Genomic DNA, 25,837 nt, shown 5'->3' with positions numbered 1-25,837 from the left:
GAGTTCTGCCTGGTTAGCTGCCATCTTGGCCACCTTGCTCCTCAGCAGCCTGGATTACCAGGGAACACAGTTCCAGGACCACCAAGGAGGACTGCCTCAGAGCCAGGGGGCACCCTTCCTTTTTGTGGAGAATTTCAAAAATTTGGGGTCATAATTGGAATGCAAACAAATTCAAAATATCAAACTCTTCCGTTAAATGGAATTAACTTCTCTCCACATTATATATTGTGCAAACATAAATAAACAATTCTGTTTGATTTTTGTCATCTTGTATTGGTAAATAGTAGTGTCTGACTGTCCTTAATGTCTGTTATTTCATATACTTCTGCTTTATCTCCTTTCATTCTTCTCCATTCCACCATAAATAATCCCAATCACTAATTACTGTTTTTGGAGAGAACCCCCTCTCACCTCATCCTATAGTCATTTTTGTGTGCCTTCTCTAAACCTTTTCTGTTACCAGTCTACATTTTTATGAGGAGGTCACCAAAGTGTTCAAGGAGAGGATCCCTATCAACTTCTGTAATGACGATAATATTTTTCACATTCTTCTTCTGTCCTTTTCTTTAATATGCAGTGGCTGACATCTTTGCTGTTTTTAATGCCACTTCCCATTGAGCAGTTGTCATCTTTAAACTGGCTACAATGACTCCTAGTTCTTGTTCCTGAGAGGTTACAGTCATTTCAAAATGCATCAGCATGGTAAAAGTCCTTTAAATTGGCATGACAATGTGCATGACATTGCACTTGTCTATACTGAATTTCACCTGCCCAGTGACCTACTTGTTTCTCTTTGGCTGAACTTGAATTAATATGCAAACTAGATACTATTAACTGTGGGTTAAACAAAGACTGGGAATGGTTGGGTCATTACACCAATTGAATCTATTTCCCTATGTTAAGTTCTCCTCACACCTTCTATGGGCCATCTTAATTATCACTTCAAAAAGTTTTTTCCTCCTGCTAACGATAGCTCATCTCAATTGATTAGACTCTGCCTGTTGGTATGCATACTTCCACCTTTTCATGTTCTCTGTATGTATAAATATCCCCTGTCTGTGTGTTCCATTCTATGCATCCGATGAAGTGAGCTGTAGCTCACGAAAGCTCATGCTTAAATAAATTTGTTAGTCTTTAAGGTGCCACAAGTACTCCTGTTTTTTTTGCAGATACAGACTAACACGGCTGCTACTCTGAAACCTGTTAGAATCCTCCAGAATCTTGACTAACTTAAGTAATTTTCTTGTTTCACGATTCTCCCTCTCTTCGAAGTCATTAATGGTACACTGAAGACAATCAGTCCTAGGCCTCTGATTACTGGTGTCTTCTCCAGAACCTCATAGAACTTAGCAATAGGCCCAGTCTAGAACAATAGTCCATACCCACCTGATATTGGAAGGGGAAGGAAGAGTTTGAAATCCAGACCTAAACATTTCTCAGTTTAGAGTCTAATGCTCTAACGCGCTGAGCTAGAACCCCAGTTCAAAACACTCCCACGTTCTGTGCCTGGTGAGAAAAGGGGTCCTGGGAAGAATAGTCAAATCTAGACTTGGAATCCTGATCCAAATTTTGTGTCTTGCACCTGTGTCTAATGAAAACAGGATGTGCATTTCTTATGGCAGTCTTAGAGAGCAAAACTATAACTCACAAACTTAGAGCACTGTTCTGTGAGGCACCCCGCTATGGATTTATTTCCATGCTGAGAATTGGCCATCTATTTTTAATCTTTTTTTCTCATCTTTTTACCAACTTTTAATTTAAGGCAGGACTCTACTTCTCACTGTGCAGTTACTAAGTTTCCATAATAGGCTTTTGTGAGGGACTTTATCGAAAGCCTTTTGATAATCTAAATAAATTATATCCACTATTGCATTAACTCTTTCAGCTGTTCTGTTTCAGAACATGTATTATAACTGATTTTTTTCCTCAGGATTTTTTTCCCCCTATATACTGAACTTGACCAATTAGGTTCAGGAATAGATTTTTTTTTTTTAAAAAGGGAAAACATAGCAACGATAGCATGGCAACAGCAGCTGCTGCACAAAAGCAAAATAGAGAAATCGACTTCCGAAACATGAATTCTCTGTTAAGTTATTTTTGTTGGTTGGTGAGTGTGTGGGAAGATTATAACTAAATAAGTGAGAAAATAGCTTACAAATAATTCATAAGATACTTAAATTGAGAAGACACCTTAATGATTGCAGCTGCCTTCTGGCTAGCCCTTGTGATGTATTAGTGTCCTCACTCTTGAAGATAAAGGTCACATCAGATCTAAGCTCTTGTACATCAGCATGTCTGTAGTAGTCCATCCAAGAAATAGCATTAAGGAAGCATTAAGGTTGAGTAATCAAGCACTTAAAAGTCAAGAAACATACAGTTGTGGTTGAAAGCACAACAATAATTTTGGTCCCTTGTGCTTCTATCTGGAAGAAAAGGCTCTTCCAAACTCTTGGAGGCAGTGTGACCTGCTGTGTGATCTTGAGCAAGTCACTTCACCTCTCTGTGACGCCTTTCACCCTTTGTCTTGGCCATGTAGGCTGTAAGTGCTTCAGGGCAGGGATTGTCTCTTCTTATGTATTTGTGCAGTGCCTAGCTCCATGGGGATCCAGTCTCAGCTGGGGCCATGAGGCAGTACTGTAAACAAAAATGATAATTGGGATTTACTGCCAGCCTGTTGTCCAGACTGCAAAATATTTTGCCACCGGCCCCCTGAAGACTTCTAATTCTTGCCATGAGCAGGAGAATTTTTTTAAACTTAACTTTACCAGAAATAACTACTGATGAAGCTTTGAAAAGCAAGCTTTAAGTGTAAGGGAGGGTTCAGTAGTTTAAATACATTCACAATTCATTGTGCCGAATGATCCTGTCTTCCTGGTGAGAGATGTTCCACACAAGACACAACAGGAGAAGTAGAGAGTCTTAGGCCTTTTCTAATTGACAGGCAATTGTAGTGCTGAGTTTTTCTTGCCACTCTCCAAGGAAAACCCAATTCCGAGATACAAGGACAAAAGTGGGATAAGACTTTCCGCAACTAAAACTGGATTCACCCCCTAGACTAGTGGTTCCCAAACTTGTTCCACTGCTTGTGCAGGGAAAGCCCCTGGTGGGCCAGGCCAGTTTGTTTACCTGCCGCGTCTGCAGGTTCGGCCAGTCACGGCTCCCAGTGGCTGCGGCTCGCTGCTCCAGGCCAATGGGAGCTGCTGGAAGCGGTGGCCAGTACGTCCCTTGGCCTACGCTGCTTCCAGCAGCTCCCATTGGCCTGGAGCGGTGAACCGCGGCCGGGGGAGCTGTGATCAGACTTGCGACGCGGCAGGTAAACAAACCGGCCCGGCCCACCAGGGCCTTTCCCTGCACAAGCGGCAGAACAAGTTTGGGAACCACTGCCCTAGACACCCAAAATCTGTCTGTCAGCTTGTCTAGCAGTGGAACAGCCAGTGGTGACAAAACAACAGCTTCTGGATGAATAGGTTGGTTGCTAATTTATACTTAACCAATAGCTAGGATCGCTGGTTAAAACAATATGGTGGCCTTTAAAGGGTTATGTCATTTTGTCCCCCATTTGTTGCACTCTCCATAGAACCACTACTGAGATCTGAGATTACTTGAAATTTGAAATCTATTAAACATTATTGTTTGCAAAAATTTACATATTATACATTTTTCACAGTCCCCTCCAACCTTACCACCCGATAGTTTAGAAAAACTCTGGGCTAGAGGGTAATTCAGGCAACTGGGAGTCAGGAGTTTTGAGTTGTTTCCATGTTTCTACCACTGACTTGCTGTGCGAGCTATGGGTTGTCATTCCATCTCTCTTCGCCTCTGTTTCCCTGTCTGTAGAATAGGGCTAATGCTTACCTACCACACAAGTGTTATGGGGATAATTAACTAACAGTTATGAAGAGTTTGAGCTCTTCAGCTTACAAGTGTCGTAGAAGTGCAAATTACTGCTATCATAGTTACACTTGCTGCTGTGTGTTTGTTTGTTGTTGCAATTTTGGATATACAAAATGTAGCAAGAGAAGTTATTGGTGCTCTCCAGAGAACATAAAAACGAAGAAACAACTACTAAAGTGTTTTGGTTGCCTCTAAGGCTTTCAGAAATGATGTTAAAAGCAAGCAAGCGAAACGTTGGGCTTAAAACAACTTCACTTTTATCTGTAGTACAATTTCTGTTTTAAAATTACTTCCTCTTAACATCTTTGTTTACAAGTCTCAGAGATAGCCCTTACTTTTGTTATCTCATGTGTGTTTGTCTTTCACTTGGTGTGCCCAAGAGATTGAGAGAGAGAGAAGGCATCTATTCGTACACATACAAGCACTCCCAACTTGAATTGTAAAATACGATCCAGTTGGTCAGGATGGGATCATGTGATCTAAAACACTACCCTCTCTTAACTGATTTTGTACACCAAAAACTGACTAACCAGCTATTTGCTAAGATCGGGTTAGGTGACCCTATGACCTTCTATAGACTATCAGCACGTTAGCTCTGTGTCTGACATATATTTAGAGCAAAAACACTATGAATTTGAGATGACTAAACTTATAACAGCATTTGAGTCATACTGCTTTGTTATTTTCTTTGCTTTTGTGTGTGAGAAAGAGAGAGAAGGAGAGGGAAAAAATAGGCATAAAGATCATTGGTAGATATATAACAACAGGAACACTTCCTGGTGCCTTTTGGGGCATGGAAAGGCATTTTTGTTTGCTTTGATTTTTACATGGTGTTTCAATCCTTTAGTGCTGGAGCTGATGGTTGTAAAGTAAAACTGCTGCCCCAGTGTAGGTCTGACTTTTTGGTCTGGAAAAAAAAAATCACAGAAAATTTGTTTGTAATAGGGTTATGTGACCTCTGTTAGCCAATGATGAGACTGGTCAGTGGTGTGGCAACTAGTGAAAAATGGAAAACTATTTTTAAGCTCAACCATTTGATAGTGTTAGGCCATGCAAGGCAGGTAGACTTAGTACAGAGAGAAAGGATGCTATCCAGGTAACTCGCAGAGCATCAAAGAAATTAGAGATAGAAGAGGTCAAGATCCCCCTCTGCCAATCCAGGATTTTGTAAGAGTAAAGGTTGGTCCTGATGGGGTTGGCCAGAATTTCTCATCCCCCACTGTTGTGCACTGTGCTAGTTAGTTACCATCTCTCACACCAGTAGTGGCTGCATGTGAATGCTGCGGAACACACATAGTTTGTAGAGTGCAGTTTGGGCTCCTTTGGGAACCAATAGGCTCTATAACTGTTGTGACAAAGCTCTGTCCTTGCCTCCATGGGTCCTGCGTTTCCTGACGGATTTCGCTAGCCTCAGAGGCTCACTGTGGCCCTCCCCTTAACCCTTCTCTCTCTAGAGACACGGGTCACAGTCTACTGAGCCATTTTCATCATAAGCCAGCGAGGGAGGTGAGGGGAAGCTATCCTCCCTTGCACAGTCTCTGTGGTCTCCCAGTCTCAGTGATTAATCAGGGGGCAAAGCAGGGGGAGCCCAGGCCTGCCCTCTACTCCAGGCTCCAGCCCAGGGACCCTAATAATATCAGCTATGGTAGCTGACCTTTTAGGAACAGGACACGTACAATTCCCTGGGCTACTTCCTCAAGCTCCACTTCACCCTTACCCCAGGGCCTCCTTCCTTGTACCTAGTATGGTGTGTACAGCTTGGTCTTCCAACAGCACAACTTCTCACAGCACCTGACACGTGCGCCCACCTGACTAACTGGGAGGCTTTTTAACTAGTTTCAGCCAGCCCCTGATTGGCTTCAGGTGTCCCAGTCAACCTAGCAATCTCCACTGCCTTCTGGAAAGCTCTTAATTGGCCCCAGGTGTCTTAATTGACCTGGAGCAGCTGCCATTTACTTATCCTGGTACCAGGGATTTGTTTAACCTGGGGCTAATATATCTATCTCCCATTACTTTTCTATAGCCATCTGTCCTTGCCCCGTCTCACTGTAAAATGCTCAATTCAGTACAGTGCTGTCCCTTTAAAAGTGTGGGGGAAACATGAATTGTCATGATGCTTCTTGCAGGTAACATTTTGGATTCATTCTTCAGACAGAACAAATCCATGCTGGCACTTTCCAAGTTTAAAGGCTCCATTTTGGGTTGGAGGCCCAATGCTCAAATACTGCATGCTACTGCGGTTGCAAACACAGCCTCCCATGCGTGGGGACAAATGCAAGATGATGGCTTTGCTTTGCTTCTCTGCGTCATAACCACAGACTGCCCTCTGTGTATGTGTACATTAATAGTTTTGAATGGGAATTAGTCTTAGCCATAAAGTTCACTCACATCCAGATCAGAAAGGGGGTGGGGGTAAAGCTTCTTTTATTAGTGTCACGTTTTTAATACTCAAGCTTCAATACCATGGTGATGGGAGCCACATATGTACACAGATACCATAGTACTGTCCCTAAATTCAATCAGAACATTAATATTCCACATAATGAGCAAGGCAATATACGAGGCCTTTAGTCTGTGGATTTAAAATGTTTGGAAAATATTATATTTTCCTCCTGTCTATAGCTGATTTGCTGCCAAAAGAAGATCTGGTCTACAGTTAATTTTAGAAAGGTTAACACTATTTACAAAAATAAACCCAAGCACGGAGAGATGAAAACCAGATGGATGGGGAATAATGGGCTCCTGGTCTGCAGAAATCATTGTAGAAGCTGATCTGACAGATAAACATGCAAAATATATCCTTTTTTTCATTTTCAGTATGCAAAGTGGGGATGTGATCTGAAAGCTCAAGTTCTCCTCAAATGACCTTGCCACCTTTACAGCATATGCCACCCCGTCCTCCAAGAGGCAATAGAATGTATATATGTATATTTGTAGATTGCTAGTGGGTTTTCGGGAAGATTGCTGAAAGACTTGGCACAGGGAAAGGGCAGATTTTGAAGAGCTCCGGGGGCTGGAGAGATTGCTGTTTGAGTGGCTTGGCTGCCTCGAGGTCATTGCTAATTAGTTGCATGTTGCCTAAAGAACTGAACATTAAATTTTAATGCTGCTATGAAAACAGCCACCAATCACACTGTCTCCCCTTTGTGTCCATGCTGCTGCTTGCTTTGCTGTGGCATCTGGAACAGAGAATAAAGTCACACCAGGGAAGGGAACAGAGCTACCTTAAAGTGTGTTTAAGAACACCGAGGTAGTATCGGCGCTCAGATGACAGAGGCTGTAGCATGACAGCTGTTACTGAATCGTGCATACAGGCCCGCTGGCAAAATGCATCAATTTGTATGATATCTGGGTGTCTTTTCTTCTGTTTTCATAATTGCCGAGATGATGTCTGCATAAATCTTCTCCTCACTGCACCTCCAGCTATAGGAGCTGACTGGAGGATGGCAGACTGTCTGTGGAGAAACACCAGCATTGAGGGAGAGTGAATCAAACGTATGTCAGCCAGAAAGGCTTCCTACCGAAGAGGGTGAAGAGCACAGGCAGATTCTTCAGAGTCTGCTGTAACCACATGAACCAGCAGTGCTGTCCTCCCAACTAGGTACCAAGGACAGTACAAGGAGCCTCATAGGGTATGTCTACACTTCAAGCTGGGGTAAGATTTCCAATTCAAGGAGACATGACCATGCTAGTTTTGATCAAGCTCGTGTGAAAACAATACAGTGTAGCCATGGCAACACGAGCAGTGAGAGGGGCTAGCTGCCCCAAGTACGTACCTATGGCCTGGGATGGGCCGTTAGCTCCTCACACTGCTGTGGCTACCCTCTATTTTTAACACGCTAGCTTGATCAGAGCTAGCACAAGCATGTCTCTTGGAGCTGACAGTCACACCCCCAGCTCAAAGAGTAGGCATACCCTTTAAGGGAACTTCAATAAATCTACCTCGACCCTAACCTGTGTGGGCATCTTTTCAAGGGATGAAATGAAATTTACTTTCCATTCACATTCAGTGTTGGGCTTCCTCTGCTATTCCTTCACAGATTTAACTTCAACTCTTGTTGGGTGGGTGAGATGGGAATTCAACTGCTCTTCAGTCAGCCATGGGCTTCCTTCCATACATAACTGATCTTATGTGTATGCTGGAGGAGCCACTGCCTACTGGATGGTAAGGGAATTCCCTCTCTTTGTATTACAGATTCACAGAATCTGTGCTACACCCCAGCTATTAAACAGTCTCTTGGAGGAACCCCTTCAGTGTGCCAGACCCCCAAGGGGCTCACTCTTCATTCAGGGTAGGCCCGGGAGCCTCACTGTCTCTGAGACTGAGCCTCTGTCCTCCAGCACTCCTGCTTCATGCAGTGAGTTTTTCCCAGTGAGTCCAAGTGAAATAACTGCTGGTTAGAGGCTTGTGCACTCTTCAAGGACCGATGCACCTCAGCATGTATTTGCAGTGACACCAGACAGTCTATTCAAAACAGTAGGTTTATTAGTCAACTGGAACACAGCCTCTGAAGTCCCTAGCACAGAGAAGTGAAGGTCAAAATAATAGTCCATCTGGCCAAGCCAACGCAATCCACCAGCCAAGCTGTAATGGATTCATTTCAGGCTCTGTCTGTCTCTGAACCCTTAGTCAGTTCCAGATGAGAGAAACCAGATTCTTCTAGAAGCCCAGTCTTTATCCCTTGCTAGTCACCTCCCAGTCCTTTGTCTCCAGGCAAGGCTGTGCTGAGTTCACAACCTCACCTGCTGGAGCTTACTGCTGTTGAGTGTCGATTGTTCAGTTGTTAGGGCTTCTGTTGTCCATTTGGCTGCTCTGTTGATCTGGGTTGGTTTCAACCAGTTCCTTAGTGACCCATTTGTTGTGGCCCAGACAGCAAGGTGACACACCTCGTGTACTGCATGCACTGCCCCCAAGAGCAGACTTAAACCTTTTTCCTGCACTGGGTAGCAATGCAAAGTACAGGGGGAAACTGAGGAACATATAGGAGTCATAAAAATATTACAGAAAATTCCCACTTCCTCACAGTTTAACTCTAGGCTTCCCAGTACAAGCCCATTCATTTCAGGTCTGACTTTGAGAAAACATACAGTAACTCCCCGCTTAGTGTTGTAGTTATGTTCCTGAAAAATGCGACTTTAAGCAAAATGATGTTAAGCTAATCCAATTTCCCCATAAGAATTAATGTAAATATAGGGGGGGTTAGGTTCCAGGAAAAAAATGTTCACCAGACAAAAGACTATATATCTATACACACACAGTATAAGTTTTAAACAAACAATTTAATACTGTACACAGCAATGACGACTGTGAAGCTTGGTTGAGGTGGTGAAGTCAGAGGGTGGAAGAGGGTGAGATGTTTCCCAGGAAATGCTTTACTGCTGAATGATGAACTAGCACTTGGCTGAACACTCAAGGGTTAACGCATTGTTGTTAACAGTAGCCTCGCACTCTAAAAAGCAGCCTAAATGGAGGGAGGAGAGACAGCATGGCAGACAGAAACAGAGACACACGTGTGTGTGAGAGAGAGAGAGATGCGCATTGCCTCTTTAAGTACGCTGATCCCACTCTAAGTACATTGCCTTTTTAAGTAGATCAGCAAGTTGAGACAGCTGCTGCTGCCGGCTCCCTCCGTCCTAAGCCTTGTCGTTCCCCCACACACACTCTATAGAGATGGGGTAAGTGGGGGGCAGGAGCGGGGGGGGACACCCTGACAGCCCCTCCTCCTCCCTCCCCCCTTACCACAGCAAGCAGGAGGCTCCCAGGAGCAGCTCCAAGGCACACGGCAGTGCGGGGAGAGACAGCTGAACTGCCTGGCAATTGCTAGCCTGCTGGGTGGCTGCCGCACAGAGGATTTAGGGGAGCAGGGAGCTGATGGGGGGCTGCCGGTCCACCCTGGGTCCAAGCCCCCACCAGCTAGCTGCAATGGGCTGCTCTTTCTGCAAGCAGTGGACAAAGCAGGCGGCTGCCAAACAACATTATAAGGGAGCATTGCACACCTTTAAACAAGCATGTTCTCTAATTTATCAGCAACATAACAGTGAAACAACGTTAATCGGGGTGACGTCAAGTGAGGAGTTACTGTACTGTATTTTGGGTGGAGGAGCTGTTGTTCTATCCCTCTTCCTCTTCCTGCCACTATCTTCTTCACTCCCTTAGTCTCCTGCACCACATTGGTTTCCCTCTGGCTCCTCACACTACATCATCCCCTTTCGTCTCCTGCTCCTCCCCCATTCTCCTGCAGCCCCTAAATCTATCTCCTGCTCCCTCCTCAGTCTCCCCATGCATGCTTTTGTAGTGTCATCACAGCTTTCACATTCTCTGTGTCCTATTGGGGTGTCCTCTCTAGCCTCTCCAACCATGGATTGGCAGCCATTTTGCCTCTGGGCATGTCTTTGGTCTCATTGAAAAGTAGGAGGTGGCAGTCTTCTTTATTAGTGATCGTCTCAGTGCCTCATGCAGATAGATTGTAGTGAAATGGCAGACATCTTGATTGGATAGTGCAGGGGTCGGCAACCTTTCAGAAGTGGTGTGCCACGTCTTCATTTATTCACTCTAATTTAAGGTTTCACGTGCCGGTAATACATTTTAATGTTTTTTAGAAGCTCTCTCTCTATAAGTCTATATATTATATAACTAAACTAGTGTTGTATTGTAAAATAAACAAGGTTTTCAAAATGTTTAAGAAGCTTCATTTAAAATGAAATTAAAATGTTGATCTTAGGACCTCACCCCTATCTAAGCCTCCTGTTCCTTGTCCCCCTGCCTCCTGACAGGACCCCAGAACTCCCAACTCGTACAACCCCAGCTCCTTGTCCCCTGACCACCCCTCCAGAGACCCCCCACCCTAACTGCCCCTCACAGGACCCTCCTTGCTCCCGGTCCCCTGACTGCCCTGACCCCTATCCACCCCCTGCCCCCTCACAAACCCCGGGACTCCCATGCCCCATCCAACCCCCCTGCTCCCTGACTGCCCCCTCCAGAGACCCCCACCCCTAGCCACCCTCCCCAGGATCCCACCCCCCCATCCAACCCACCCTGCTTCCAGTCCCCTGAGTGCCCCCCCCCCTTATCCAACCCCCCCGGCGCTGGACCCCTTACCATGAGGCTCCACACAGAGCTAGATACGCTGCTCCGTGGGAGCACACTGCCCCGCCCCTCCAGTTGAGCGGGGAGCATGTCTGCCTCCCCGCGGAGCCAAACGCTGCCCTGCGGGAGCACGCAGCCTCAACCCCCAGGGCAGGACTCCAGGGGAGGGGCGGCAGCTTGCTGCGCTCGGCCCGGGAGCGCGGACCCCGCGGCTTGCCGTGCCAGGAGAATGGGGCCATTTGCCCACCCTGTGCGCACGGCTATGCTTCTGCTCCCTGCCCCTGCGGGGGGAGCAGAGGCAGAGGAGAGCGGGCCGGGCTGGGCAGGATTTTTAATGGCACGCTGGAGTCCCGGCAGGCTCCAGCATGCCATTAAAAATTGGCTCACGTGCCGTCTTTGGCACGCGTGCCATAGGTTGCCGACTCCTGGGATAGTGATTGGAGAGGGTGGATGTTTTGAATAAGGTGGACATTTTGAATAAGTTGTGAGTTGGTGGCTTTTAGTTGTTTTCATGAAACAGGTTAAAAAAAAAAAGCAGAATTTCTAAATTCACAATAAAATGATGAGAGTTGACAACACTGAGCCACAGAAGTTTCAAGAGTAACTGAGGTTACTCTGCTGCCCAAATGAAAACTTAGCAATGGTAGACAGCGATTATATAGGAGTCATAAAGCACCAAGATTCAATTCTATGCAAGGACAACTGGTGACAGGTTGAAGTCTGATATTTCATGCCTGGAGCCTCAGAGAGGGTCAGACTCTGAGGCTTTTTTTATATCTTCATGTGGCTATATTTTTCTTTCTCCTTTTTGAACAGTGATTTTACTCCAGATAGTACAGAATGTGCTGCTCTGCAGTGACTTTGCATACAAGAGACTAAGGGCGTACCATTGCTTTTCTTGATTCTGGGTTTAAACCCAAATTTTGCCCAGGGAGCCAGATTAGAACTAAATAAGAACTAGAAGAGGGTAATTTGCATCAAGTTTATTCATTATCAGTGTAATCTGCCATCTGGCCCATATGTTACTTCGCCCTGCACAAACCCTACACTGCTTGGATGGATAGGAGCAGGCATACTTTTTATACACCACCCAGTCCCATGGTCAAACTCCTAAGGTCTAATATCTGATTGTAGTTAAGTTAATCACAATGGGTTCCCTAGGACAGTGATGGTCACAACATCTTTTTGTTCAGTTCTCTATCCTTTCCCCTTCCCTGCTCATGACAACCCATCCATAAGGCTACCAAGGAGATGAGAAAGATAAACGTATTAATCACACACTGGTGTCTGCTGGATAGTAAAGTAACAGTCGCTCCAGTGAGACATGCCTCATAGGCATCTCATATAATCTGCTCATTTAACCATTCCCAGCCCCTCTCTCCCCTGATGTGCAGTCACCCACTGTCTCTGGCAAAGAGAAAAGCCCATCTCCTGAAACAAGAGGAATTTGTTTTTCAGCTGGTAACTAGTGAATCCTGAAGTCTGCACGACCCCCTTGCTCCCTGAGTCACATTAATCACTGCAGCCACAGGCTTGTGTCTATTTTTCTGCCTATTTGTTATAATTTGGAGAAGGGAAAATAAGGAAACTAGAGGCCCCTGGCAGGAACACAATGCAGAGAGACTGAGCAGAAGAGTGGTGAGTGTCTGTGGAATCAGTGTTAGCATTCAGTGAGTAGTGAAGATGCAGGCAACGTCTTTCTCATTGGTGAGGGTCGTATGCTGTCTCTTGAAGCTCAGCAGTTCATTGCACCAGCAGCAAGGTAGTTTATGAAATGTTGCCATCTAAATTCACCTTAATACCACTTCCGTCTCTTGCACTCACACAAATATTTTGCAAGCTTTGTTCTACATGTTCTCGCCCTTGTTTTACCATTTAGAACTACAGTTCAGAACAGAGCTAAATGGCTCCCTGTTACAGGAAGCAGCAAGCATAGAGACCTATTAATCAGAGCCTATACAGATCATCCTAGTCCACCTTCTTCTTTCTCAGTTGTTAACCTCGTTGTTCCTGGAAGCAGGTATCTTCTTTCCCTTTTTCCTTTCAATTCTCCCAGTGAGGAAGAGAAGAACTTTAAAAATGAATCTGCCTGTTACTGTAGCTAGTTCCTCTTCTAAACTGGGGACTCTCAGATACAGGGTTCTGTTCCCAGGCTGTATCACCTCCCTCAAGTTGTCTGCAGTATGGGGTCCATGCTGGTTTTTGGTCTTCATAGTGTGCCTTCTGGGGAGCCAGGTGCTGGCTGGCTGGAATTGCAGCCATGTTTCTGTCTTACTCCAGAACCTCATGCTCTGATTTTATCAAAAAGGATGGAGAATCTTATCACTAGTCTCCAGAATACCTTTAGACGGGAGATCTCAGTAGGCGAGTCCACGGCTGCTATTTTCCTTTATTTACATGGAGAGGAGAAATGTAAATTTAGCTAAACAATAGCCCCTAGCATTGCAGTGTAAAAGTGCAGAGTCATTTTAGAGGAAGTAACGAGAGATTTTTCTGTGTCTAATTTGTCTGTCCTACAGTGGATTGGCATTCCACTTTACAGAGCACATGTGGTAGAGGCTGTTAATGCTTGTTAACCATTCACTCTGTCTTCATAGCTTGTTTGCCATTCAGTCCTCAGTCTGACCATTCCGATATGGTCACTGCACAGGTGGTCAGGAAGTTGCAGCATGGACATCCTAGCAGTCCAGCTATTCAGATGCTTTACTTTGACACCAGTTATGTTAGGACATGTATGTCCATTTCTCTGTAGGTGCAATACCAATGGCTGAGAGGTTAGTACCTCTTCCTTGCTTCTAGAACTAAGATACTGTAGCAGCACTGATTTTTTTTTAAAGGTATCAAACTCTTTACCAATGGACAAGGAGGAATTTGGTTCAAAGACATAATCCCACATTTGGGATTTTTATTGGTTGGTATTTGAAAAAAATCTGTGGCTTCCATACCTTATTCTCTTAAGCACTCATTTTGTTTTTTGATGGAAGACATTTTTAAATACCTCAGAGGTAGGTCCAAACATCAGCTATTTCTACTAGCCAGAGGCCTGGTAGGAAGTTATGACATAGGATCTTACGCTTAGCCTTGCTGGGTATGTCTCCACTGCAATAAAAGACCTGCAGCCCTGGTCAGCTGACTCAGGGTCATGGGGCTCGGGCTACGAGGCTATAAAATTACAGTGTAGACATTCAGGCTTGGGCTGGAACCTGGGCTCTGAGACCCCCACGACAGGGCTGGATCTCAGAGCCTGAGCTCCAGCCCAAGCCCAAACGTCTACAATTGCGATTTTTAGCCCCACAGCGTGAGCCCAAGTCAGCTGATCCAGTCTCTGAGACTCTGCACCGCAGGTTTTTTATTGCAGTGTAGGCATACCTGTAGGCTACCAAGAGTATTTTGTTTAGGGGATGTCCCCTGGGTGTATTTTTATCTCATTAGAATATGGTATTTGTCTCTTCCTATCCTAAACTGTTGTGCAGTGTTTCTATGTGCCATTAAATAGTTGCCAAATTCCACCCCAGAGGTAGCTGCCTCAGTGGTGAGGTGAGGTTGTGAAAATAATAGTTTGTAAGTACATCCTTCAGGATCAAAGGTGCTATCTGAATAAATGAATGCAAGAAATCGGTAGTACTTATCAAATAGTATAAATATTTATAAATTCTTCCCTTTATTTAAAGCCTGAGACCTTTCCTCTCATTTTTGGGTGTCACTTTTTACTATCTAAACAGCAGCAATTTGTGGGAGACCTCATGACAGAAGAAAAGTTATCCATCACACACACTTTCTCTCCCCAGGACTAACATCCACTGGTTTACTCCCCAAGAGAGAAGTGGATACAATTTGGCAAATGTTGGTATTCGTGTTTAAATTTCCCTTTTTGCCATCTCCTGGGCCTGTGCAGATGTATGCACATAAGTCAAAGTGCGGGGTTGTGTGAAGGAACTTGCCCATGTGCAGCACTGCACTTACTCGTTTCCTGTGACACTGAGTTAGTGTAATAGCCGGTGCTCAGGCAGTTTTATCACTTGTGTATATAAAAGCTGGGTCATGTTCCAGATTAAAGATGGAAGTGCGTGAGATAGATGCCTGTACTAAAGAGACAGGAGTTGTGGTTCATCTCAATATTGAATAATAAGCAAGAGACAGGAAGTGTTTGTCATAAATCTCGACATGTGCATGGGGTTGTTCCTCCCTTACCCTACCCCAGTATTCAATTTTCATCCTGGATTGCCAGGCACTTGGTCCATTTCGCTCAGCAGTTAAGAGCAGCTTTTTCATTACGTTCCCTGGAAGGCACTTTATAGAGACGTCCGTCCCCCTCTGCCTCATAAATCCACTTTATATTTCAGGCTTGCAACATGGGGATCAGAGGTCTTGGCAAGAAGCAATTATTATAAAGAACCAGTTCTCCCTCTTTTAGGTTACAGAGAGAATATTAAGGGGAAAGGGAATTTAGCTGAAGACAAGGAGAGGTCATTTTTGTGAAAGGCAGTGTTCCCTGATTGATGGACAACCACACAGCCTTATTAATGCTTGGTCGTTAAGTGTCCCATAGGGCATGCTAGCATGATGTCACAGGCTAACAAAACCTGCTGGTTACTACAAAAATAAACGAACAGAAGCAATAGACTGGGAGTTCTGTAAACTCATAAATATTTCCAGGCACAACCACATCTTGTGGGCAAATTTGGGTTTGGTTTTTGTTGTTTTGTTTTTTTAATATTTCTATCGTTTTAAATGAACAGCCTCTAATTACAGTGATTTGCTAGCTACCTGGGGACCTGATATTTGAGCAGGGTGTAATGCTTAGGAGAGATTGATTAATGAAGCATAATTCAATTGGGGGATTTTGATAATGATATCGCCACCCAAGAGAGCCAAGTCTGAACAATTATACGGATCCTCAGAACCCTCCTGATTGAATTGTATAATTTCAGTAGTCAGTCTCCCTGTCAACGCCCCTCTCCCCCCCACCTCTGTGTCTCTCCATCCTTTAAGCTTTGAAGAGATCTTCTAGAGGCCTGTTTAAAGGGGAAAAGATACTTAGCAAGAATTACCCTCTCTACAGAGTAATCCCATGGTGCAGACACTAAAGAGTAGGCAGTAGTGCACCAACCCATGGAGAAAAATGTGGCCATCAGATCCTATCTCTATATCCCACCCTGCCCTGGCCTAAATTTACAACATCAGCCCTAGCTTTGAAGGAGGAATTGATTGTGGTATTTTTAGCTGAGCAGTCAGACTTTGCAAATACTTTTATTCGTGTGTGTTCCTTTGGGGGTATGCGTGTGCGCACACAGACTCTTACACATGAGCTTTGTTTTTAACATGTACTCTTTGCTGGGCATTGGAAGCCCGAGAACAGGCTTAGGGCCCTCTCTGAGGCTGTGCTGCCTCCCTCTCTCTGACAGCTGCGTGTGGACACTAGGCCTTTGACATTTAGAAAAATCTCAGAATCTAAAGCAAGAGGCAGAAAAGAAAATATTTTCTTGTTTAAAGGTCAGAGCCGACTGCTTTAAAAAATGGTTTTGAAATTGGTTTGTTGGACTGTGACAAGATTTAACCATACTAATGGATGGAGAGACCATGTGATCTGGGGTAGGCAGAAAAAGAGAAACCCTGCAGTAGACTGGCTGAGGAAGCTATAAAAAGTAAATCATGCAAACTAAAGAACTTGAATTAGGGGTTTTTTTATGGCTTACAGGAGAGCAGGTGTCATGTCCAGCTAGGGAGCTGGCATACAGGTTTTGCAGTGGTCTATGATAACACTGCTGAGTGATGTGGTATTAGGGGGGGTAAGAATGTTGCAGAGTTCCTAAGAGATGCCCAGGTCGGTGCCAGAGGAGTTTTATAAAGTGAAAAGAGTGCCATAGAGCCCTGAATAAAGGAGGGTAGGTAGTGTGGGGCTCCCCGGCTTAGACACAGCAGAGCTGGGGCCTTGACGTATGAAAGGTAGTGCAGCAGGAGGTTCCATCTTGTGAGTATCAACAGATGAGTATGATACCAGGGGGTGAGGAGGGCAGTGCAGGTGTCTTGATGGATGAGTCCATAACACATGAGGGAAAGTGTCATGGGCTGAAGAGAACGGTATGGAGAGCATCATAGATCCATGGGTATTAGGCTTCACAGTCCTGCCCCCTGCCACATACAGGATTGTTCCCTGCAATGTATTCCGAGTCTTGGTCTGTTAGGAGGTCACACAGCAGGTGATTCCACAGAGTGAGAAGAGCAATGCAGACATCTTAGCAGATGAAATGAAGCAGCCTAAGTAGCTTCCCTGAGTAAATGTCACTGGGGCAACAGGTTACTTGTTCATTAAAACACCTAATAAAACGTAGCCTTGAAAATAAAGGTGCCCCATTCACTTTGGAGTATTGCAGAGTTTCATCTGCACAATAAGAAAGTTCCTCACTGTGTCAAGGGGGTAGAGAGTCACTCTGCCAATCCGGTTCAAGCAGCACATCCTCTTAGGCCTTAACCCTTTGTATGAAAACTGTCACTCTGTGAGGACCCTGTAGCACACACTGCATACATGCATCTGGATGCTCAGAAGTGTGTTCCTCCTACATCGTGCATCTATTTTGTACATCACCCATGGATAGAGCAGTGGATTTTCCTATGAAAAGGAGGTGATTGCCCCACTTGGTGGTGAAATCCTGAATTGTATCAAACATCATGATGGGATTTTCTCCTCTTCTCCCTTTCCCCCACCCTTGTTCTCCCCTGCTGCTTCTCCCCCCAGCCAACCTTCTTCTGGGGCCTCTGTAGCCTCCCTCTCTTCACAGCACTCCAGGGGTGCAGCGGAGGCAGAGGGCAGTGATGTGTTTAAGAGTCATTCATTTGTCAGACTTTCCCACTGCAAGGTGGGAAACGGGGGCAGAGGACACTGGCCAACACACTATGGGGTCGGGTTTGTTTATGGCTGCGAGCTTTTGAATGTGCTTGTGGTGTTTGCCGAAACAATGCTTGGTTCCCTTTCCCATGTGTTGGCCAGCATTCTGTCACTGTCTGACCCATGTGTTGTGTGACCTCTTGCCGCCAGCTGGTTGGTCTACTAAGAACTGATGACAGTTCACGCCAAGTTTGACTTTATAGATTTTCGTACATTATTTTAATTTTCTAGTTGCAAAAGTGTTCCTGGGGACGGGGAGTGTGAATTGCTGTCCCTGTCCCATACATCCATCCGAACCATTTGAGTGTCTTGTAAACAGCCAAACAAAATGTTATCAGACCTTTTAACAACATCATCACCAGGCTGGAGAGAGAAATTTCAGCCCAGGAGATCACTTTTTTGGAAAGTTTATAAGTAACAAAGGCTGAGACAGAAAGTGTAATCTCGACCATACCTGTAGAAACACTGGCACACTCGGAACCCATGTATATGTCCTGCTGAAGTGACAACGACGAGTGATCCTCCTTTGTACTTCACACATCGCTGCATCACTTACAAACACCAGCATGGTCCTGGCAGCTGCCAGGGGTGACCTCCTAAGAAGGAGACGCTTTACTTTTTGCAGCATCTAGTGTCCCTGGGTGTTGTGAGCATAGTCTGCTTTAGATCATTATTGTGCCATGCGTGAGGGCGATGCCTGCTGGAGGTGAGAGGAGCTAATGTTTGCTTTCCTGTGATGCTCACGTTACAGACTCTTAGCCTCTCTGTAAGTGCAGCGATTGAATGCATACAGGCATTGCTCTTTTTCTAGGCCTGCAGCAAGACTGATCAACCTGGCATTCATGAGAGGAGTGGGGTGGGAGAGGCTACTCTGCTCCGACACTTCTCCACTTTCCTAATGCCAAAATAAATCTGCAGCTTGAAACACAGATATTGACTGAAGTGTTTGGCTGCAGATGGAATGAGCAGAATGCGAGACAAATAGAAAGTTTATCCTGTGACTGAAAGGGAGCCAGCAGCTCCCTCGCTGGGCTGCTCACCTCTCTCGGGCATTCACTTTCCATGATTAGCTTTAGATCCCACTCAAGCCTTCATCTCCTGCACAGACAGATAAATAGAGTGGAACAAATGGAAAGGGCACACAAGTTCCAAGGTACCTGGTTCTCTTAAAGGACTGAGTGCTGACACAAGGCTTTATCTGTAATGCAAGTCTCTGCCTTCAAAAAAAATATAAAAAACTATAAAGCCTTGAATAATTTACCAATTTCCAGAGTTAAAAGGAAGATTTATGATGTTTTCTTCTGACCGGGAACAGCTAATCTTGTCTCTTATGGAAAAGCAATTGTACTAAAGACTCCTTTCTCTGAGGAGGTTGAAAAGCGACTGCTGGAAGTTCATGTCGCCGCATAGTAGACGGATCCCACTTGTCCCATTCTTACCACCTGGCCAAAAAGCTGCTTCTGATTTTGTAATCACTCAATAGGGCAATGCACCCTAGAAGTACAAAGCCTAGTGAGGTTCTTGGAACTCTTAGCCTGGGTCATGCACATACCAGCATGTAGTAGAGGGTGTTTTGCCTCATTTAAATTGCTTTCCTGATAAAGATCCTTCATATTTCTGAATGCAGAATGGAGTGATAATGGAAACAGGCCAAAATTGAAATGTCTGTTCCCCAAAATGTTGGTGGGTTGGATAAAATAGAACCTGGATCTGAACCGCCCTGGCTTTGGTTTTGCAAACCCCAAACAAGCCACCTTGATTTGCCCATTAACCAAAAGTGGCAAAACTAGGCCCATAACTTAGGTATCCTCTTTGACTCGGCCCTCTCAGTGGACCCACGTATTCAGTCCAACTCTAAGTCATGCTGCTTTTTCTTACACATCTCTAAAAGTAACAACATGCACACGACTATGAATAAGACATTTTCATGGGTTTGGCCCCAGATTAGATTGAGATGATTTGTAAAGGCACATTAGACATTTTTTTTCTCCCATCTGCCATCACTACTGAGCAGATTTAAGGTTCTTTAGGTCCCCTGTGCATTTCCTTGCCTGACCATATTTGGCCTTTTTAAGTTTGGCTTTAACTCCGAATCTCCTGGCTTTTTAATGCTTCCTTTGATGATAATTGCATTCCTGTAATGTATTTTACCCTAAATTACTGACATGTCCTTTCAACCTTAACCCTATCATAACAGTGTTTTTGTCTGGCAATTTCCTTGTTTGTCTGGAGATTATTTTTTAGTACATAATAGCGTATGTGAACACTAAGAAATGCAAAGAGAATGTCGCGTGATATTTCTTGTGATTTGAAAATACTAGTTATCAACTTTAATTCATTTTTATTTCAACGTTTATGTCCAGATTCATTGGTACACTCTGGCTGCTTTATGTCACCGTAGAGCCGTACAGAAGCAACCAAAGTGTACTGGCAAGTTAAGCCAATGAGTAAACTGCTTTGATTCACCAGGACCAGAGCACTAAAAAGAAGCAAGATTGTTCAACCCCAGTTTCTTCTTTCCTCTTGTTCTCCAAATTCCTGCTGCCTCTCGCATCTTCCCACATGGTCCTGCACACACGTCCCAATTTTTCTCTCTCTCCTTCCCTGCACAGTCCCCTGCACATACACACACCTGTTTCCTCACTCTCAACATTTTCCAGGATGCACATCCTGATTTCTTCCTCCCTCCTGTGGTGTGTCAGGCAGATTGGGTGCAAAGACTAGTGGCTGAAAAGAAATATTTAGGATTATTATGGTCATTTTTTTCCATTTTTCATAAATGATAATTTGTGTCAGCTGAGGTGAGTAGGTAAAATTTTCTCCTCCTTTTCTCCCATTGTTCTCGTTAAGACTGAAGTTATAAACTGATCTTAGTTAAATTGCTCTCTTTAAAAGCAGGTACCACCTCCTATTGTTCCCAATGAGAGTGAAGCCAAGCTACCATCAGGGAAGATGGTGTCCCTCTATGCTGTCAGGAGGCCAAGGAACCCTCAGTCTTATTGAAAACAGTCAGAGATGACCATGGACATTTTGAAAGAATGAAGCTCTTTATGGAATTTTCTGTAGTAGAACATTATTATTCTGCCTCTGCTGAATCAGAAACTTTCATAATAATGGGGGACAAATGACAATTAATCCTCAGTAAATAAACAAGTATTCAAAGTAGTTTGCGCACAAAATTTCACTGAGTTCTAACTATACAGAGTTTTGAAGCATTTGGGTAATTCCATTACTGAGCTCATAAGGAACAAATAAACAGTCTGACAATGGGAGCTAATCTTCTTAAAGAACCCTTTTAAAATTAATGTAAAGTCCTACATGGGTTTTCTTGTAATTTGGGGGAGGAGACACTGTATTTTTCATACATAGCAAAAAGTTGCAAAAGTTAACTCAGCCTTGACTAAAGACAAAACTGGTGCCTCCATAATATTTGGATCTTCCTCTCAGCCTAAACTTTAGTGTTTCAGGTCACATAGAACCAGATCCAACACCCATGGGCTTGGATTTGCAAAACCAAAATCTGGCCTCCTCGGCACATCTCTGATTGATAGCATCTGGCCTATGGTCTAATTCAAGGCTGTGTGAGAGCTCCACACTGTGCCTGGGCTTGTGCATAGATTGCAAATGCATATCCCTCACTGACCTAGTTCCCTTTCTCTCTGTCATTTGCCAGTTTTTCATCTTTCCCAGTCTCTTCAATTTGTCCCTATCTGACCCAGTTTCACCATGGATGCTCAGAAAGCAAGGCGGGTGGCTCCGCTAAACAAAGGATTAAGGCTCTAAACTTCGCCATCTGGAGTAGTTCATAAAGAGAAATGAACATTAAGCTGAACTGAAGTGGAAGAGCTTTAAACAAACTCTTAATTTACTTTTCCACTATAAAATCTTGTCTAAATTCCCTCCCCGGCATTGGTGTGACAGCGGCTTTCCTCTGTGCCTTGCACGCTTCACAATCAGAAGTGACATTTACGTGAGAAGTTCATAATGAAATTAATCCTGACTCCTGAAAACATGAAATTGGAAACAAACAGATCCCCGGGGCCTTTGGTGCTTCCCTGACATTATTGCTGCCCTTCTGGCAGGTGAAGATACATGCTGCCTGCGTGCACAAACACCCACAGCTCAAGGCATTGATATCCCTTTTGAGAGAGGGCGGTTCCACCTGAGCTGCTTCAGGGTTGCCCTTCTGCTGCATAGACTGTGGATAGGGAATGTCCTGTTACCGAAGCAGGTTGGACTGTTAGGCAGTGCTTGTGTTGCCTCTAGCTTTGCTTCATTAAGGGGGTAGATGAGGAGCAGTGATCGTTCCCCAAAGGGAAATGTCTGGGGAGAAAAATTTCAATTTCCGTTGTGATAGTTTTGCTGGTTTATTAATAAACAAGCAGATTTTGTGCTGCCTGTGGCATGAGGGGCTCTCAAAGCATCCTTTGGCTCCTTTTGCATTTTGCTTCTTTATCCTTTTTATAACCTATGTTATGACGAGAGGAGATTTTCCCCACGTATTGGGATTCCACCCTTCTATGTGTGTGTCTCTGGAATAATTTCTCCCGTCAGCAAAGCACCTGGGTATGTGAAGCAGGGCTGTCTATACTGTGATAAATAACTCACGGCACTGAGTCTCAGAGCCCAGGCGCTTGGCTTGCAGCGCTGTGAAATTGCAGCGTAAACGTTCGGGCTAAGGCTGGAGCATAGGCTCTGAGACCCCACTAGTTGGCGGGGGTGTGTGTCTTGGAGCACGGGCTCGAGCCCAATTCTGAATGTAGACACTGCAATTGTATAGCTCCATAGCCCGAGCCAGCTGACCTAGGCCAGCTACAGCCATGCTCTCAGTCTTTTATCGCAGTGTAGACATACCTGAACTAAGGGGGCTAGTTAAAGGTAGATCATTGGCTCATTTAAAGGGAATGTTCATTGAAAATATGTCTCCTTATCCTCCAAGAGAGGAGGGGCTTAAGGACTTTGATTCTTAATGGAGAAAGAGCTCTTTGAATATTTCCTGCCTCCCAAGACCAGGCTATTCAAAGATTTCTCTTCTAAAGCATCCCTGGTTCTGCAGTTTCTGCTGTGACTGCATGTGTTAATTGTTCAGACCCTTTAAAGTTTGTTTTCAAGATATTTTAAACATTCTTCCTACTGCCTTATAATTCATTATTCATTTGAGGCTCACACGGGGGGTATTGTTCAGAGATTTTGGAAATGCAGAACTTAATAATGGTCCAATTAAATCATGTGTTGAACACCTGCTCTGCAGTAGATAACGTTACTTTGATTAGAATAAGATGCACACTGAAGGAGACTCCATAGCGAGAGTGCTAGAATTCGTCAGCATTTAGCATGAAATAAAACCCTACTGTATTAACAATTTCTTTTCCTTTTCCCCTCCCTCCACCTCTTCCTTCTCCCTTCAGGCTTCCAGCTCTTCTGGTGGGAAGATGCAACTTCTGGAAACTGAATTCTCTCTCACAATCCGTGAGCTCATTGACCTGCACCTGCTGCACCAGGACAGCATACCAGCATTCCTCAGCGCTGTAACCCTCGAACTCTTCAGCCGGCAGACCTGTGCTTAGCCCTCACTGAATCCCAGCCTTGCACTTTGGACGTGTGACTATCATTGTTTCACCACTGACCAGCCTAGTGCAGTGGAAAGGGGATCCATGAGCTAGCCATGCCAAGTTCTTTTTGTTTCTTCTGCTGCATTCGGCTGCTTCCAGTTTCTTTTGAAGTCCCCTCTCTCCTTTTCTCCCAAAACGCTTCATGTCTGTTTGAAGAGGCAACCAAGGAGTCTGAATGAAGAAGGCATTTCCTGCTTCCTCCTGAGCTGGAGTCACATTCCTTTGGCCCAAAGTCCAGTTACTCCTTGACAATATTTGTCCAACCCAAAGGCCTATCTTTTTATATGTTGATTTTACTAACCAATCTCTCTGACAGCTCTCAGCCCACCACACACATGCAGATTTCCACAGTAATATTTCCAGGGGAGAGCATGTATAACTCCAGGTCAGAGTTCCCTCTTGCCAACTCCCTACCCCCTATTTATGAACATTGAGACCTTTTTATTAAATTGCCAGCCTCTTATGTAGCCAGTCTCAACAGGAGTCGCTGTCAGGAAGAGCATGAGAATGCCAGCTTTGGGGAGCTGACAGCTGCTCAAGTCCCAGCTTCTTGCAGGACGATCCTGTTGAATTGGGTCTCAACCCCTCCCAACTGAAAGCTCTTTAAAACAGAGACCACAGGCTCTAGGGGAGATGACAGCTCAAGCTGCCACCAACTAATGAGGACTAAGGGTTGCCTTCTGGGAGTGCAGGACATTTGTGGAGGACTGGAGTCACGGATGGATAGTTGGGCCCTTTGGATACAGCCTGCTCTCATAGACAGCTCGCTGATCAATGCGAGTTGACAATCTTTCAAGACATAAAACTTTGCGAGATCTAGTCCTTCAGAACTCCAGATCCTGGTTTGCCAGAACTCAGCACCCGTCTCTCTTTCTCCCTCTTGTGCTGTATGCCCAGTTCTTAGATATCGCTTGAGTGCTTTTCCTTCCTTGCGCAAGACTCTCAGGGGTTGCTTGGCTTATCTCAGGAACACAGGGAAAGGAGCAGGGAGTGGATGGCCTCTTTGTGGTGTATTCACTGAATTGCTGTTTCGTAGCCCAGTGTCCATAGCCGGGGTTGTCACCTTCTTGTATTACTGGGTGTAACTCCCACCACCACCTTTCTCTCCTGACTATGCTGAGGGATCTTTCTGACAGCTCTGAAATCTTGTACTATGACGGAGGGGGGTTGGTTAGTTTGTTTTTCAGAATAAAGTGTCACTTCCCCATCTGGGTGTATGCTTCTTTTATTGAGCGTTTTCACCTTCTGTGGTGTCACTGGTATCCATTTGATAACGGATGGTCAATCAGTGATGCTTGGGTTGATTTTACCACAGGAAGGGAGGGCGTATTACCCAGCCCTTCAGTTCTCCAGGCACATCTCATCAGTGCCAGAAACGATACTAGCCTAGGACATTATACAACAGAGATTCCTGCCAATACAATGGCTTCCCCTTGCCATCCCATTATACTTTATTCCGTAACCCTGTGGGAAGGCAGTACCGCATCTCTTCTCAGCAGGAATCATATAGGAAAGTTAGTTCTGAGGACAGTCACAGCAACTCTAGCCCCAGTCTTTCCCCACTGAAGTAACTATAGCAAACAAAGTTGGCGCTACTAGCACAAGAAGAAAACAGTTGCTCCAGACCCAGCTTATCATAAGTGATGGAAGGAGCAACTGCTACGAAGGGATCACAGCTCTCCCATTTGCACAGTAGTTGCAGGCAGTTAGCGTAGCCATTTGAGTGAAAACCAATAGCAAAAGTTTGCCATTTTCTCTGCTGCTCGGAGAAGTCCTGGTTGAAGATGGATTGCCTGGCATTCTGTGCCAGGGGAATGCCGTCTGCTTCGTATGCGCAACATGGAACCGAGAGTCGCCTTCATCAGTCATGGGGAAAATGAATCATGACATCAACCACACTCGACTTCTCGGCCAACATAATAGCGGAGCCTGGCTGCTTCTGGAAATCTTTCTCCTGGCTCCTCGCAGGAGAAATGAAGTAATTAATAAGTTTACAATAAACCCACTATCTTAGCGAAACAGAGGGGATGTGAGAAGCAGTGCTGGATACTGGCAAGGGAAGGGAGCCTCCTGCCCATTAGAAAGTTGCCTCGCAAGGGTGAATGGATAATAGGCTGGGTTAGAAGAAATATCTCTCTTCCGAGACTCCCTCAGTGTGGGGGGGAGACATTGAGATGAATTGCTGCTTTGAGCCATGTGTTTCCAAAGAAGCTAGTTTGTTCAACAAGGTTTAATAAACCAGCACTCCAGTGAATCAGAGCCTCTGCCCCTTATTGAACAGGGCTTCTGCCGGGCATCCAGGAGGTACTCTGGTGTCTAAGAGTCTGCTCTCTGCAGACAAGAGCTGGTGGCCAGAGG

General features: G+C 44.9%; 1 protein-coding gene across 1 annotated transcript in view; it reads left to right on the top strand.

The window, feature by feature from the left end:
• The window catches only part of MAD1L1 (mitotic arrest deficient 1 like 1), a 502,922-nt gene extending 478,236 nt beyond the window's left edge, over positions 1–24,686 (top strand). Inside the window, exon 18 of the mRNA XM_039492582.1 lies at positions 23,276–24,686. Coding sequence (XP_039348516.1) covers positions 23,276–23,434 — 159 coding nt within the window. The 3' untranslated portion in view covers positions 23,435–24,686. The remainder of the gene's footprint in view (positions 1–23,275) is intronic.
• Positions 24,687–25,837: the final 1,151 nt, after the last annotated feature.

Source organism: Mauremys reevesii, linkage group 10, assembly GCF_016161935.1.
Source record: "Mauremys reevesii isolate NIE-2019 linkage group 10, ASM1616193v1, whole genome shotgun sequence".
NCBI classification, from domain to species: domain Eukaryota; kingdom Metazoa; phylum Chordata; order Testudines; family Geoemydidae; genus Mauremys; species Mauremys reevesii.
Note: the sequence above shows the minus strand (reverse complement) of the source record. Positions and strands in the feature narration are given on the sequence as shown.